This window comes from Haliotis rufescens, unplaced genomic scaffold (genome assembly GCF_023055435.1).
Source record: "Haliotis rufescens isolate VD_foot unplaced genomic scaffold, xgHalRufe1.0.p SCAF_7, whole genome shotgun sequence".
Taxonomy (NCBI): Eukaryota; Metazoa; Mollusca; class Gastropoda; order Lepetellida; family Haliotidae; genus Haliotis; species Haliotis rufescens.
Window position 1 is genome coordinate 52,078,417 of NW_025964361.1, and position 14,590 is coordinate 52,093,006.

General features: G+C 40.3%; 1 protein-coding gene across 1 annotated transcript; it reads right to left on the bottom strand.

Moving 5' to 3' along the window:
* Positions 1-1,916: 1,916 nt before the first annotated feature.
* Positions 1,917-10,020, bottom strand: LOC124111232 (NXPE family member 3-like). Its single transcript, XM_046470873.2, has 3 exons — positions 9,301-10,020; positions 8,091-8,143; positions 1,917-3,176 (listed from the first exon to the last, which is right to left on the bottom strand). Exons 1-3 carry the CDS (start codon positions 9,876-9,878, stop codon positions 2,389-2,391), a joined length of 1,419 nt encoding a protein of 472 aa, XP_046326829.2. The 5' UTR covers positions 9,879-10,020; the 3' UTR covers positions 1,917-2,388.
* Positions 10,021-14,590: the final 4,570 nt, after the last annotated feature.

Sequence of the window (14,590 nt, forward strand, 5' to 3'; positions counted from 1 at the left end):
AATATTTTGTCAAAGTGTAAAAGTAGGGATGAGTTTTAAGTAGGGGAATATCCTCGTAACTCTCCATTCCTTAAAAATAATGGGCCTCTGCTCCATTATATTTAAGGAATGGAGAGTCACTCGGACATTCCCCTCTACGTAAAGTACAGATTCTAGTTCTTTATTGGGTTGAGTCTCTGCCGGGATTCGATCCCAGGGTGTGGCACCTAATCACCAGCACACAAAGTCAGTGATCCAACCCACTCAGCCACGTACTTTGTGTACCCTCTGACAAATGTAAATCAGCACGGCTCCCATGGCCCAAAGCTATGAACGCAAAATGTCATTTAAGAAAGTGGTTAAACGTAACACGTTATATTTAGGTAACCCCTTGTCATTAAAGTACAGATTCAAGTACTTTTTTATAGTGTAAGTTTACAAGATTTAACCTGTAATAAATACATAAAAATATCTCCAAACACAGTCTGGTAGTGTTGGCAGTGCAGAAGAGTGTTATGTAAGATATACACGACAACATGTTAACGATGTTGATCTGTTGAGCTAGTAGATCAGGAGTTTATAGGAGCTGGTTCTTCATGAGTTTATATGAGCTGGTAGTTCAGGAGTTTATAGGATCTGGTAGATCAGGAGTTTATAGGAGCTGGTAGATCAGGAGTTTATAGGAGCTGGTAGATCAGGAGTTTATAGGAGCTGGTAGTTCAGGAGTTTCTAGGAGTTGGTAGATCAGGAGTTTATAGGAGCTGGTAGTTCAGGAGTTTCTAGGAGCTGGTAGATCAGGAGTTTATAGGAGCTGGTAGTTCAGGAATTTATAGGAGCTGATAGATCAGGAGTTTATAGGAGCTGGTAGTTCAGGAGTTTATAGGATCTTGGAGATCAGGAGTTTATAGGAGCTGGTAGGTTAGGAGTTAATAGGAGCTGGTAGATCAGGAGTTTATAGGAGCTGGTTGATCAGGAGTTTATAGGAGCTGGTAGTTCAGGAGTTTATAGGAGCTGGTAGTTCAGGAGTTTATAGGAGCTGGTAGTTCAGGAGTTTATAGGATCTGGTAGATCAGGAGTTTATAGGAGCTGGTAGATCAGGAGTTTATAGGAGCTGGTAGATCAGGAGTTTATAGGAGCTGGTAGATCAGGAGTGTATAGGAGCTGGTTGATCAGGAGTTGATAGGAGCTGGTAGTTCAGGAGTTTATAGGAGCTGGTAGTTCAGGAGTTAATAGGAGCTCGTAGATCAGGAATTTATAGGAGCTGGTAGTTCAGGAGTTTATAGGAGCTGGTAGATCAGGAGTTTATAGGATCTGGTAGATCAGGAGTTTTTTAGGAGCTGGTAGTTCAGGAGTTTGTAGGAGCTGGTAGTTCAGGAGTTTATAGGAGCTGGTAGATCAGGAGTTTATAGGATCTGGGAGATCAGGAGTTTATAGGAGCTGGTAGATCAGGGGTCACGGGAGCTGGTAGATCAGGAGTTTATAGGAGCTCGTAGATCAGGAGTTTATAGGAGCTCGTAGATCAGGGGTCACGGGAGCTGGAAGATCAAGAGGTTACGGGAGCTGGAAGATCAGGAGTTTATAGGAGCTGGTAGTTCAGGAGTTAATAGGAGCTGGTAGATCAGGGGTAACTGGAGGTGGAAGATCAGGGGTCACGGGAGCTGGAAGATCAGGGGTTTATAGGAGCTCGTAGATCAGGGGTCACTGGAGCTGGAAGATCATGGGTCACGTGTGCTGGAAGATCAGGGGTCACAGGAGCTAATAAATAAGGAGCAGCGGAAGATAGTAGAGCAAAGGCTAAAACTGAACATTTATGGATTGCGACTTATTATTGGTAACGACGTCTGAGGGATGCTTCAAGCCCAAACAGCTGAATGCAGAGTCTGTACGTCAGCAATACTAACAAACACATTTTAGAGGCATACAATATTTAATTCGAAAAACAACCCTAATCAGTTCCCGTATATACGGGGAAAAATGTTTTAGCAAACACGGCCTTCCAAAGAAAACCAGCAGAGCTATGGTATATGCACACACTTAAGATATAAATAGCCAAGCAAATTACAATCAAGACAAATTATAACGTCTTTAGTGAAACCTAAGGGCACGGGTATGGTGCTGACAAACCTAGAAACATAATCAGGGCGAACCGGGATTCGAACCTACAATCATGGGTTTCTGGCGTGCCCAAGGGACGCAACTCTGCACAGCGAATCGCGGCGCCTTGGACGACTGGGCCACCCGTGTCCCCATGTAAACGTTTAAATCTCTTACCTATAAATGTTGGTTCAGGAACAGATGCACACCAAAACACAACCATAGAGACACACACTTGCACACTAAACGCATATATACATATATCACTCTCCGCAAAACGCACAGACGCCACTCCACACCCATCTTTCTCATCCCTCATCCTTCACACACGGATCCCAGGAAATGATTGATGAGGGAATCCACTGCTAACGAGTTAGGATGCTGGTCGTCGTTGTCTGTGGCCACTGTCAAATCTATATTATTTAAGAAAAGCACATTGTTCTCCAGCCCTTTAAATGCGTCCCGCTGGATCGTATCGTATACAAACATCCAACAGTCGTCCAAAAACCCTATCTTGCCCCTACCCTTGAAAGCATGAGTTCCTCGAATAGCCACTTTAACCCCTGGGGCACGAACAACTAACGATTTGACAGATCGTGCAATTCTTTTCATATGAGTTCTAAAAACCTCTGGAGGGAAGGGGTTAAAATGAAGGTATATATGAATGAGAAATATATCCCGAGAATTATTTGGAAGATCATCCAGATAGGCATGCGTTGCTCTGTTATAAGCCAATTTGTTGAACGTATACCCATGATAAAATGGGTACTCATGTGGCACCAACAATAGCGTGATGTTCCGCAGCGTGTCCATTGTTACTGCCGGTTTGTGCCATTTAGAATGGTGCCATGCCTCTGTAACAAGTGTCAAGCCTAAACGTTCAGTTAAAATCTTGAACCAACCTCTTGAAGAGGAATCTCCATGGATCCAAATTCTCCGGTTTTTCAGACATTCCTTGTTCGAATCAAGTGGAATCGTGTTTTTACAAGTTAGAGACTTCCAGGAATTCTTGTAGAAGAAGCCAATAGGTGTTGATGCCTCCCAGCTTTTCCTCAAGGGTGTTTTGTTACAGGGGACACTTGGCAAAGGAACTGTGTCTTGATCTGCAAACAGAGAACATTGGCGTATGAACTACATAGTTTTCACTTTCAAGATACGCGAGTTAATAAAAATACATGCAAACTTTACTGACATAATGAATACACCATTCTTGGCGTGATAAAGTCCTCATGCGTAGCGTACATTCTACTGGCGACACAATACCGATGACGTCACAATGTAGCTTCTTCACACTGTTGGCAATAACTATAACATTTATTAGCAGAGTGCGTTTCCATACCGTAAGTATCATATGTTAGGAATATAAATTGTATAATGCAAGCCATTGACGAGCATCATATACATATTGAACCGCAAAAAAACCGTCACCATGGATAGATATATTAGAAACCTTATTTGTCCAAACACTGTAAACATTCTTTTAGAACATATTAAAAAGATGACACTTAGCAAAACTGATCATCAAGGTTGAAATTAAAGTGTCAAATGTTCTTAAAGTGAAACACAACACTAGTCTCCGAGAAAATGGCATCACAAGTCAGTATCTCGTGTGTCCGCCATGTGCCGTGCAACGTCGATACATGGAATGGATGAGGCGGTTGATGAAGGCCATAGGCACTTGAGCCCACACTCTGAGGAACGCCTGACGCAGTTCAGCTGCAGTTGTCAGCCTTGGTCGGACGTCATTCAGCCGTCTTTGAATTTTGTCCAACAGGTGCTCAATGGGATTTAAATCGGGACTGAGAGCAGGCCATGGCATGGTTCTGATGTCATTCTGCTGGAGGAAGTCACTTATTGCTCTCGCAGTCTGGGCACGGGCGTTATGATGCTGAAACTCGTTGTTGCAGCGACGTGCCAAATGAGATATGGCGTGTGGTCTCAAGACTTGTACCGAGCTACTGTGACACCATTGCTTCTCCTTTGACCAGTCTTCTGGAAGACCACAGGGCCGACCCTCTGTGCAAGACCAATTCCACCCCACACCATGATGATCGGACCACCCCACGAGTCTCTCTCAATAACACAAACATCCGAAAAACGTTTCCCACGGCGTCGCCAGACTCTATCTTTGCCATCTGCTGTTGAGATACAGTAACGGCTCTCGTCTGAGAAGAGGACTCTTCTCCACTGCTGGTGGCGCCAATGCTGGTGCTGTGTTGCCCACTGAAGGCGGTCCCGGCGATGACGTGGTGTCAGAATGGGTCCTCCGTAAGGCCTATGATAGTGGCAGTGTCTGCTCGTCAGTCGTCAACGCACGGTGTCCGCATTAATGTGTCGCTGGTGTGTCCCCATGGTCTGTCGAGCAGTTTCCACAGCAGTAACAAAGCGATGTTGAAGATGCTGTCGCACAATCTGACGATCGGGTGGTGACTCTTGGTCTTCCACTATGTGGTCGGTCATCTGTCGTGTTGGTGGTCCGCTACCGTTGCTGGAGCCTATATGTGGTCCTTACGTGGACTTAAAATAAAATTGGCTACTTTCCAGGCGGTTTGCCCAGCTTGCAATCGTCCAAGGGCTGGGAGTCGCTGGGATTTCTTGTCAATCTTGGCATGTGGTAGCAATTCATTAACGAATGAATGTTATCAGATCTGGGTGGATTTTTATAGGGCAAGAAATGGGGGAGCGCATGGGCACGGGTTACCATGGCCGTTGCCGTGATGCGTTTGGGCGATCAGTTTTATTGTCGTCTGCTTTGTTTTTTTATCATCAAATTTCATTTTTTCCGGACAAGTTGATGTTAAATTTTAGAAACTTTGACAAAAATTACCCAGATATTTAAATGACAACTTTTCATGCAATGTTACTTGGGGTGACGTTTCTTTTGCGGTCCAGTATATTTCCTATTCCAAATATATGAGATTTACTGTACGGCAACAGGAGGGTAATAATCTCCATCATAATGGCATTCTTAAAATAGATGATCTTTACGATGTTTTTTCACCCAAGGGAAGCAGCTATAGAAAGAAGGTATGAGTACAATGCCCAGTTTATCATATAGTGCCAAATGAATTTATTTGTCTGCAGAAACACGACGACCCTAATTCAGCATATTGGGAACGTAGAACGTTTCTCAAATCCCGATGCCAGATGATGATGATGATGATGATGATGATGATGATGATTATTTTATTATTATTATTTACAGATTAAATAATAAATGCAGCCAAGAGGGTTTGGGTGATCCTGTCACAGTCAGGCTGGTTAGGCTCATCATCAGCTCAGGGCCCCTGCCCCCTCTACACGCAGCCCAGACAGTGAATGGGACTTCTCCAAGGAAGCGCTGCCAAGTGAACCCCACCCAGATCTTTTCGGACAATGTGAAGACTCCCCAAGACTGCTGCCTTCTGCATTACCCAGATTGTCAGAAGGGCTGTATTCCTGGTAGCAAACCCGGGTACTCTCCCAATGTCAGTCAACAGATTGGGAGGTACCAAACCTAAGGCACCGAGAACAATGGAGAGTCGGACAACTTAGTACTTGGGAAGCATGCGTGACATTTCGAAAGCGCGATCCGCATATTTGCCATGTTTTTCCTCAATCTTGTCAAGCACATAAGTGTCAATGGGGACAGAAAATTCAATGATATAAATGATTTATCAAAACGGACAAGATCAGGTTTGTTGGCCTGGATACATCTGAGGCTGTAAATGGGCCTATTCCAAAGAATTTTGTATTGATCATTTCCATGACGCCCTTACATATTAACGTCGTACCATGGCGGAGATGGTAATAAAATGATCGAGCTACACCATCATGTCGTTTGAGATACTGTGTTTGTGCCAAAGCTGGGCATCCACTGACAATGTGTTGGACAGTCTCATTAAATTCATTACATAATCTACATTTGATATTCGCATTCTGATGCAAAATCACACATTGACGGTTTCGGGTGGAAAGTGACTGGTCCTGAGCAGCAAAGAGAAAGCCTTCAGTTTCACTTTTCAGACCAGACGACTTCATCCAAGCGAAGGACTGTGCGGGATTGCTGATCGTCTCAACACACTGCACATAAACTCGATGCAGTGGTCGTTCAGAAAGCCTTTAAAACTGAGTCTGGGCCGACTTGATATGCATTTCGCTTGGTTGACACTCATTTCTGTACCGTCCAGCAGTACAGAACCATCAACAAAATCAACACCGACATTGAGATTATGTCCCACAACCTTGGCTCGTTTTACAAAAATGTGGAATGTCTTGTTTTCATCATGAGTCTTGACATGTTTCATAAGAGGATCATCAGACAAATAAATGTGTGCAAAAGTGGACAAAACAATTCTAGCATGAAGAGCCTAAACGTTAATCAAACCACGTCCTCCCATAATGATTGGTAAATATAAGCGATTGAGGGAAGAGCGAGGGTGGTGGGATCTATTGTCTGACATTATTCTTCGTGTGAGGGTGTCAATACCCTGAATTTCCACCAAAAGAATACGAAACGACGGACACAGCATAATTATTTGTGGTTATGACTTTATTGCGAGCGTTCAGCTCTGAACTCTGAACTGGAGTTTGTCCCTAATCTGCATCCCTAAGTACGTATAGGTCTGACCTATGGTCAATAACTCCTTCTCCTAGTAAACTCCATCTTCTACCTTGCCACGTTTCAAATGAAGAATGTTGCATTTGTCGAGTCCAAAGGACGTGCCGATATCATTAGAAAAGGACTCAACAAGCAGAATCTGCTTTTTGAATGTAGATCCTCCATTGGCAATAAGTTCAAGGTCATCCATGTAAAGAAGGTGAGTAAGGGGTGATGGGTATCTGTGCTTAGGAGGTCCCGGGTGATAACCTTCCTCTTTGCTGAGCAAAAAGCTTAAAGGATTTAGTGACAAACAGAAAAGCAAAGGGCTAAAAGAATCGACCTGAAATATTCCTCTTCTCATAGAAATGGGTTCCGAAGTCACCACCTGCCGCTGCAAATACATCTAAAGTTGAGTTGACCAGCAATTCATTAAAGACCTGCGTAAAACAAGTAGTCGCTCGGGGAAGTCAATACATTCCAGTGACCTCAAAATCCAGTGGTGAGGTACAGAAGCAGAAGCTTATCTGTAATCTATCCAAGACACTGAGAGGTTACGGTGGTAAGTTTTAGCCTCTTCAAGGATCATTTTCTGAACTAGTAGTTGATCCTTACAACCCCAACATCCCTTTCTGGCTCCTTTCTGCTCCATGTAAATAATGTCATTGGATGCGCAGTATGGTGACACAATATCTGTAAGTATTATTGGTCCGTATTATTATTATTATTATTATTATTATTTACAGATTAAAATTTAAAAAATGCAGCAAAGAGGGTTTGGGTGATCCTGGCACAGGCTGGTTAGCTCAGGGCCCTACCGGGACTTCAATGAAATAAGCCTTTGGTTCAGATGACGATGTAATCAATGCAATCAGTTTGTGTCGTCATGAACAAGGGATGACGACATATCGTATTTTGCTCAACAATAAAGCAATGCGAGGTTATGGCTTATATTGACCACTCAGAACCGAGTATAACTAAAATATCCAAATGTCGGGTAAAATTATTGGCTTTTCACTTGATCGACTCTTTTAGTCAACTGCAACCATTGCCTTTTTCTGTTTGAAATGAATATGAAACAGATACTTAATTGTGAACCATATGAACCTCTCCTACAACAGTGAGTGAGTTGAGTTTTAACGCTGCTTTGAACAGTATTCCAGTTATATCACGGCGTGTCAGCTTGATGTTGGAGGAAAGCCCGAAGTGATGCAGGTCTCAGACGTCCACCAAAATATAACAGAATTATGGCGAATCTACAGACGACTGTGTCTCTCGTGTACCCGTAGGGGAAAGAAATTACGCATGACTTATTCAGTGCTTGATTGTGTCCCACTGGTTTGACTTGCCCAGTCTTCATTATTACTAGACACATTTCACATGACACAGCTGTAATATTGTGTGATAATTTGTCCATCCTTCATAACTTGTGACATACCTGACGTCACTTTAATCGCAACAGATGTGGGGAGCTTTTGATGTAGCAGGTGTCTGAAAAATAATATGTGTGGGTTATATTTGTTTTAAAAACATTTAATGTAAATAATATATATTGATGTTGATTACGAGGTAGATCTGACAGTATTTGAAGATAATGAAGAAAAACCATATGTATATTTGTGGGATATAAAAGTATATATTCTTTGTACAGATTTATTGAATTGTTAGGCTAATAAGAGATATAAACGTTGCCATAACCATCATCTCGAAATAAACATGTCGAGATAACCAGTATGTTATAAAAAATATAATATCGAGATAACTAGTATGTTGACGTAAACATCATATCGAGATAACCACATGTCAAGTAAACATCATATCGAGATAACCAGTATGTTGAAATATATATAATATCGAGGTAACCATTATCAAAACATCATATCGAGATTTAGGGTTTCGAAAAAAAAAAAATATCGAGATACCCATTATGTTGACATAAACATCATATAGAGATAACCAGTACGTTGAAATGTATATAATAACGAGAAAACCATTATGTTGACATAAACATCATATCGAGATAAACAGTATGTTGAAATAAATATATCAAGATAACCATTATGCACATCATATCGAGTATGTTGAAATATATATAATATCGAGGTAACCATTATCAAAACATCATATCGAGTTTTAGGGTTTTCGAAATAAAAATAATATTGAGATAACCATTATGTTGACATAAACATCCTATCGAGATAACCAGTACGTTGAAATAATCAGCATTAGGAGATAATTATTATGTGGAAAATAATCACCATGACGAGATACTCAGGGTTTTTACATATAACCAGTATTACGCAATAATCATGATAACAAGACAATCAGTGGGTGAGTGAGTTGGGTTTAACGCCACTTTTAAAAGTTTTAATGTGGGAGGAAAGCCCGAAGTGGTGCAGATCTCAGACATTTACCAAAATATAACATAGGTTTCTGGCGTGCCCAAGGGACGCAACTTTGCACAGCGAATCGCGGCGCCTTAGACGACTGGGCCACCCGTGCCCCCAGACAATCAGTATGTTGAACTTATCATAATAGAGAAAATTTACAGATAACTAGCATGTCGACATTGCAGTTTGAGAAATGGACCGTTAATAATAATATCTGAATTAAACAATATGAATAAGGAAATTGATAAATAGCTGTACCTTTCGAAGAATTTTGCCTCGTGTGGAGTAAATGGAGATGGCTGTTTATCCGGCTCACGTAACCCCGTGAAGTCGTGACACAACAGCTTCCGGTGTGATGGTTTCCCACAATACCACGGGAGTCCGTAATTCTCGGCTGTCAAGTTACAGACGTTCTCAAAGCCCCGGATGTTTGGTATAGGTAGGCACAACGTTTCCTCCTGGACGCCATCGCTCTCGAACATCGCTGATAAGTTTCTTAGTGTGTAGTAATCGTGATATACCCGATAGAAGATATCCACGTTTTCTTTCCGACTAGCTATGGCGGCTTCGATTTTTGGACTTCCGGTCCAGAGAGCCTTGAGAGTTCCTGTATAGGTACCGTCCTTGTTGTCAGTGACAACGCCTGCTGCGCGCGCATCTTTTAACGTTTCACTCATCCATAGTCTCACGTTATCACCTCCCTTGTTTTTCCTCCGCTTGTACGCGTCGAAAAGTTGGATTTCAACAGAAATGGTGTCCCCGAGTCTGAAGTCCGTTTTAGATGAAGCGAGTTGAATGTTTGAATTAGGAGCATATGAACAGGTCTTTGGGTCCATCTGTGCTATGGCACTCGCAAAGGGGTTGTTCTTCACTGACTTCAACCCAAGTGTTGTTTTCCTATCCAGAGACGTTGGACCCAGCCAATCCGCTGAACGCCGAACTCCGTTCTTGAAATCAGATATTGAAAGAAAGGTACTCGGTCTGCGAACAAAGCAGAGTGAACTGTATACTTATTATTTATTTCTAATTATTAGAATGTATGTCGTGTGACTTCGTAAGCCAATAGACTATTGAGGTGATATTTTGTTCACATTTATTTAGGTATCACATCTATTCACATGTGACACATCCATAAACTATTTATTCTTCTCTTTCGCAATGATCATTTACAACGAATTACTACGACGACTAACTTCGTGCGCGTGCATTCATGAACAACTTAAAATTTCGTCAAGATAATAAACAAAACTATAAAAATAGAGTCTCAATTACTCTTGATGAGCACATTTCGACATTTCCTGGTTGCAATAGGGCACATGGTTGAATTGGACATTGTACAACGTGCCGGTTAGAATACTAGAATTATTTTACGTTTAATGACAATTATTTTTATATAAACTTTTACTGATTTCATACTTAAAAGGACAGTGTATTAAAGTATTTCACTGGTGTAACAATAGTCACGTTTTTTTCATTATTTGTTTGTTATTTAACGCCGTACTCAGGACTATTCCAGCTGTATGATTTCGGTCTGTAAAGAAGGCATTGCCTAAAAGTCGGGCCGGGCCGGGCCAAGACGGGCCAAAGTGTTATTGGCTAATTACTTCATTCTCGTCGATCATACCTACATATTATTGATGCAACATACACACATGACATTACTGAACAATCACCAACCAAAAATGTGCAACATAATTAGGTATTTCGGAGTAAATCGCTTGAAAACCAGAAAGTGGAGCTGTGTGTAAGCGTCGCTGGACTAGGTAACATGTAAAAGAGCAATCGTTAAACGAAATAAGATTTGAAACGTATCAAATACTTCTAGCTATCGAGATACAAATGTTCATCTGTCGGCATAGCGTTTATATTTATAGGATAGTACTATATCTATGTAAATACCACTTAATAATGTCACTGTTCATCGTGTATAAAGCAGACAGGTTGGTTAAAATAGACCTCTTCTCCCCATATTCTCAACAGTCTCACAAGTGTTCGGTCCGACTTCGCCCAGGCTGTCAAAATCAACTTAAACCTCACAGATGTAACATGAAATGGATTCACACCTATATATTAGTATTATATCTACCTGAATATCTCTTTATAGTGTCTCAGATCGCTGTTTTTAAAGAAAACAAGGTGCTCAACGTGAAGCCCTTTTCCCTCTACATTCTCAACATAGTCTCTATCAGAAGTGTTTGGCTTGTGCTCGGTTCGACTTGACCCGGGCTGTCAAAATCAACTTTAACCTCACAGATGTATCATCAAATGTATTTACATCTATAGATCAGTGTTATATCTACCTATATACCACTTTATAATACCATAGTGTATCACATTTAAAGAAAACTGAACCGTTAAAGTCAAACACTTTTACTGTGTTTTCTTAAGAAAATCTCTGTCAGAAGTGTTGGGTCCGACTTGGCCCGAGCTATCAAAATCAAATTAAACCTCACAGATGTAACATGAAATGGGTTCACATCTATTAATTAGTATTTTATCTACCTATATACCACTTTATAGTGTCTCAGATCGCGGTATTTAAAGAAAACAAGGTGCTCAAAGTGAAGCCATTTTTCCTCTACATTCTCAATATAGTCTCTTATCAGAAGTGTTTGGCTTGTGTTGGCTGGCCCGGGCTGTCAAAACAACTTTAAACACACAGATGTATCATCAAATGAGTTTACATCTGTAGCTTAGTATTTTATCTACCTATATACCACTTTATAATGTCACAGTACATCGTATTTAAAGAAAACAAGGTGCTCAAAGTCAAGCCCTTCCCCCTCTACATTCTAAACATAGTCTCTATCAAAACTGTTTGGCTTGTGTTGGGTCCGACTTGGCCCGGGCTGGCAAAATCAACTTTAACCTCACAGATGTATCATCAATGTAGAGGGAAAAGGGCTTCACTTTGAGCACCAAGTTTTCTTTACATATCGCGATCTGAGACACTATCAAGTGGTATATAGGTAGATATTATATTATTTTCTCTTGGAACATCTATAAGATGTACAGCTACATGTATTTACCCAAAGAGAGAATCTACGTTTTTACTTCATTAAATAAACATTCACTCATTGAACATCTCCAACAGTTTTGTCCATGTTGAGATCCACTGAAATGGTTAGTTCACTTGTTACATTTATATAGAACAGAACGATATTTGTGATTAAATATGATTGTGGATACATTTACCTTGGCTATATTTAAAAATTCAACAATAGCTTGAGTGTGCTTTGTTTGGAAGCATAAAATCAACTATTGTTTGTAAACACCATTTGTGTGTGTTAATATATATGTTTTTTTAAAGGAAGAGGTGTTTGAATAAATAATTATTTGTGTTCACAAATCTATATGTATTTTTATGGTGAGGCGGTCGTGATCGGAGAATAGGTTCGAGAGTTTGGTACACACATTCGTGGTCAATATCTCTCATGTTGTGGATGATAGGGATTTTGTCATGTTTTGAAGAAATGTCATCAATGTCATGCTTTTGATGGTACACAAAACGTAAGCTTTACCTCGAACATGCTAGTTCCGGTCACAAAATATATGCTTTACCTTTTACTGATTTTTGTATTAATAACATTACAACGTTTCTCAAGGTTACAAACTCCAAGGATTCATTAAAGTGCATTTTAAGCACCTACAATTGATCGCAAAACTCCTAACGATTTTTACTAAAATAGATACCAAAAGTTTTGCTGAACCCGAGATTTGAATGACTGACAAATACGTACTTTCTTGTGTTCTCATACATAAAACAGCAGTGAAAACATGGTCTAACATTGCTTAATGTGGAATGTGTCTAGGATTGTAAATTGTCCATATTATTCCAAATTGTATGCATACATATCTGTCATGTCTTTATTTGGTTTTGTGTCTCTACCCGCTAACATATGTGGCAAGATACACCTTCCATGATAGTGGACGATGTGGACACTGACGTAAATTTCTACAACATGTCCAAACATTCCCAAACAGACAGAATCATATGCTTTCTGAAAGTCAATCCAGCACATCGTTGTTGTCGTTGTCGTTTTTGTCGTCTACGTCATCATTATCCTTCAAGGATAGTGGACGGAATGGACACTGGAATATTTCGAATATTTGGAAATGTGTGCATTTTAATTAATATAAACACAATTTTAAGCGTCAGGAAACGGGATGTTTCTTGTCATGAATGGCGAGTATAACAACTTGGGAAGCTAGCTTGACATTTCGTTAGTACTGTCCTCATACTGCCTTTGCCTTGTTTCTCCTATAACACATTAATTTCAAAAGAAACAGATAAATCGGTCATACAGTGGTTCATTGGATTTATCTAAAAAGGACCATATCAGGTTTGTTCGCTTGGATACGTCTGACTCTGTATGTTGGCGTATTCCAAAGAATTTTATATGTAATTATCATTTCCCACGACGCCCTCTGCATATTCGGGGTCGTACCATTGATGGTCTCGGAGTCAAAACCACACATTACGGTAACAAGAGGATCGAACCATGCCAGAGATACTGTGTTTGTGTCAAGCTGGACATCAACTTTGACACAAAATCACACATTGACGTTTTCGAGTTGCAAGTGACCGGTTCTGGGTCGATTTGAGATGGCACTTCGCTTGATTGACACTCATTTCTGTAACGTCCAGCACCATCAACAAAATAAACATTAACATTGATATTCAGTACTGCATCAATAGGTCGTTTAGGAAAATCCATTGAATGACTTGTTTTCAGTTTTGACATGCTTCACAAGAGGATCTTCAGATAAATAAATATGTGCAATTTTGCACGATTAAATTCAATCATGAAAGACCTTCTTGTTAATCACACCATAGACGTTGAAATATGGTGATCATCCTCATCATAAACAACTATCATCATCATTATCATTATAATGTTTATGTTCCCGTCACAGTACATCGTATTTAAAGAAAACAAGGTATAGATATAAACACATTTGATGATACATCTGTGAGTTTAAACTTGATTTTGACAGCCCGGGCCAAGTCGGACCCAACACAAGCCAAACACTTCAGATAGAGACTACGTTGAGAATGTAGATGGGAAAGGGCTTCACTTTGAGCATCTTGTTTTCTTTAAATACAGCGAACTGAGACACTTTAAAGTGGTATATAGGTAGATATTATACTCGCTTATAGATGTGAATACATTTGAATATACATCTGTGAGGTTTAAGTTGATTTTGACAGCCCGGGCCAAGTCGGACCAAACACTTCTGACAGAGATTTTCTTAAAAAAATACGGTAAAAGTGTTTGACTTTAACGGACCAGTTTTCTTTACATACGATGTACTTAGATACTATAAAGTGGTATATAGGTAGATATTAAACTCGTTTTAAGATGTGAATACATTTGAATATACATCTGTGAGGTTTAAGTTGATTTTGACAGCCCGGGCCAAGTCGGACCCAACACTTCTGACAGAGATTTTCTTAAGAAAATAGAGTAAACGTGTTTGACTTGAACGGACCAGTTTTGACAGCCGGGACCAAGTCGGACCCAACACTTCTAACAGAGATTTTCTT

Coding starts and splice junctions, on each gene's coding strand:
- LOC124111232 (XM_046470873.2), bottom strand. CDS start 9,878: ATGGACCCAAAGACCTGTTCATATGCTCCTAATTCAAACATTCAACTC. Junction 8,144..9,300: donor GAGGCAAAATTCTTCGAAAG/GTACAGCTATTT, acceptor ATTATTTTTCAG/ACACCTGCTACATCAAAAGC. Junction 3,177..8,090: donor TGCGATTAAAGTGACGTCAG/GTATGTCACAAG, acceptor CTCTGTTTGCAG/ATCAAGACACAGTTCCTTTG.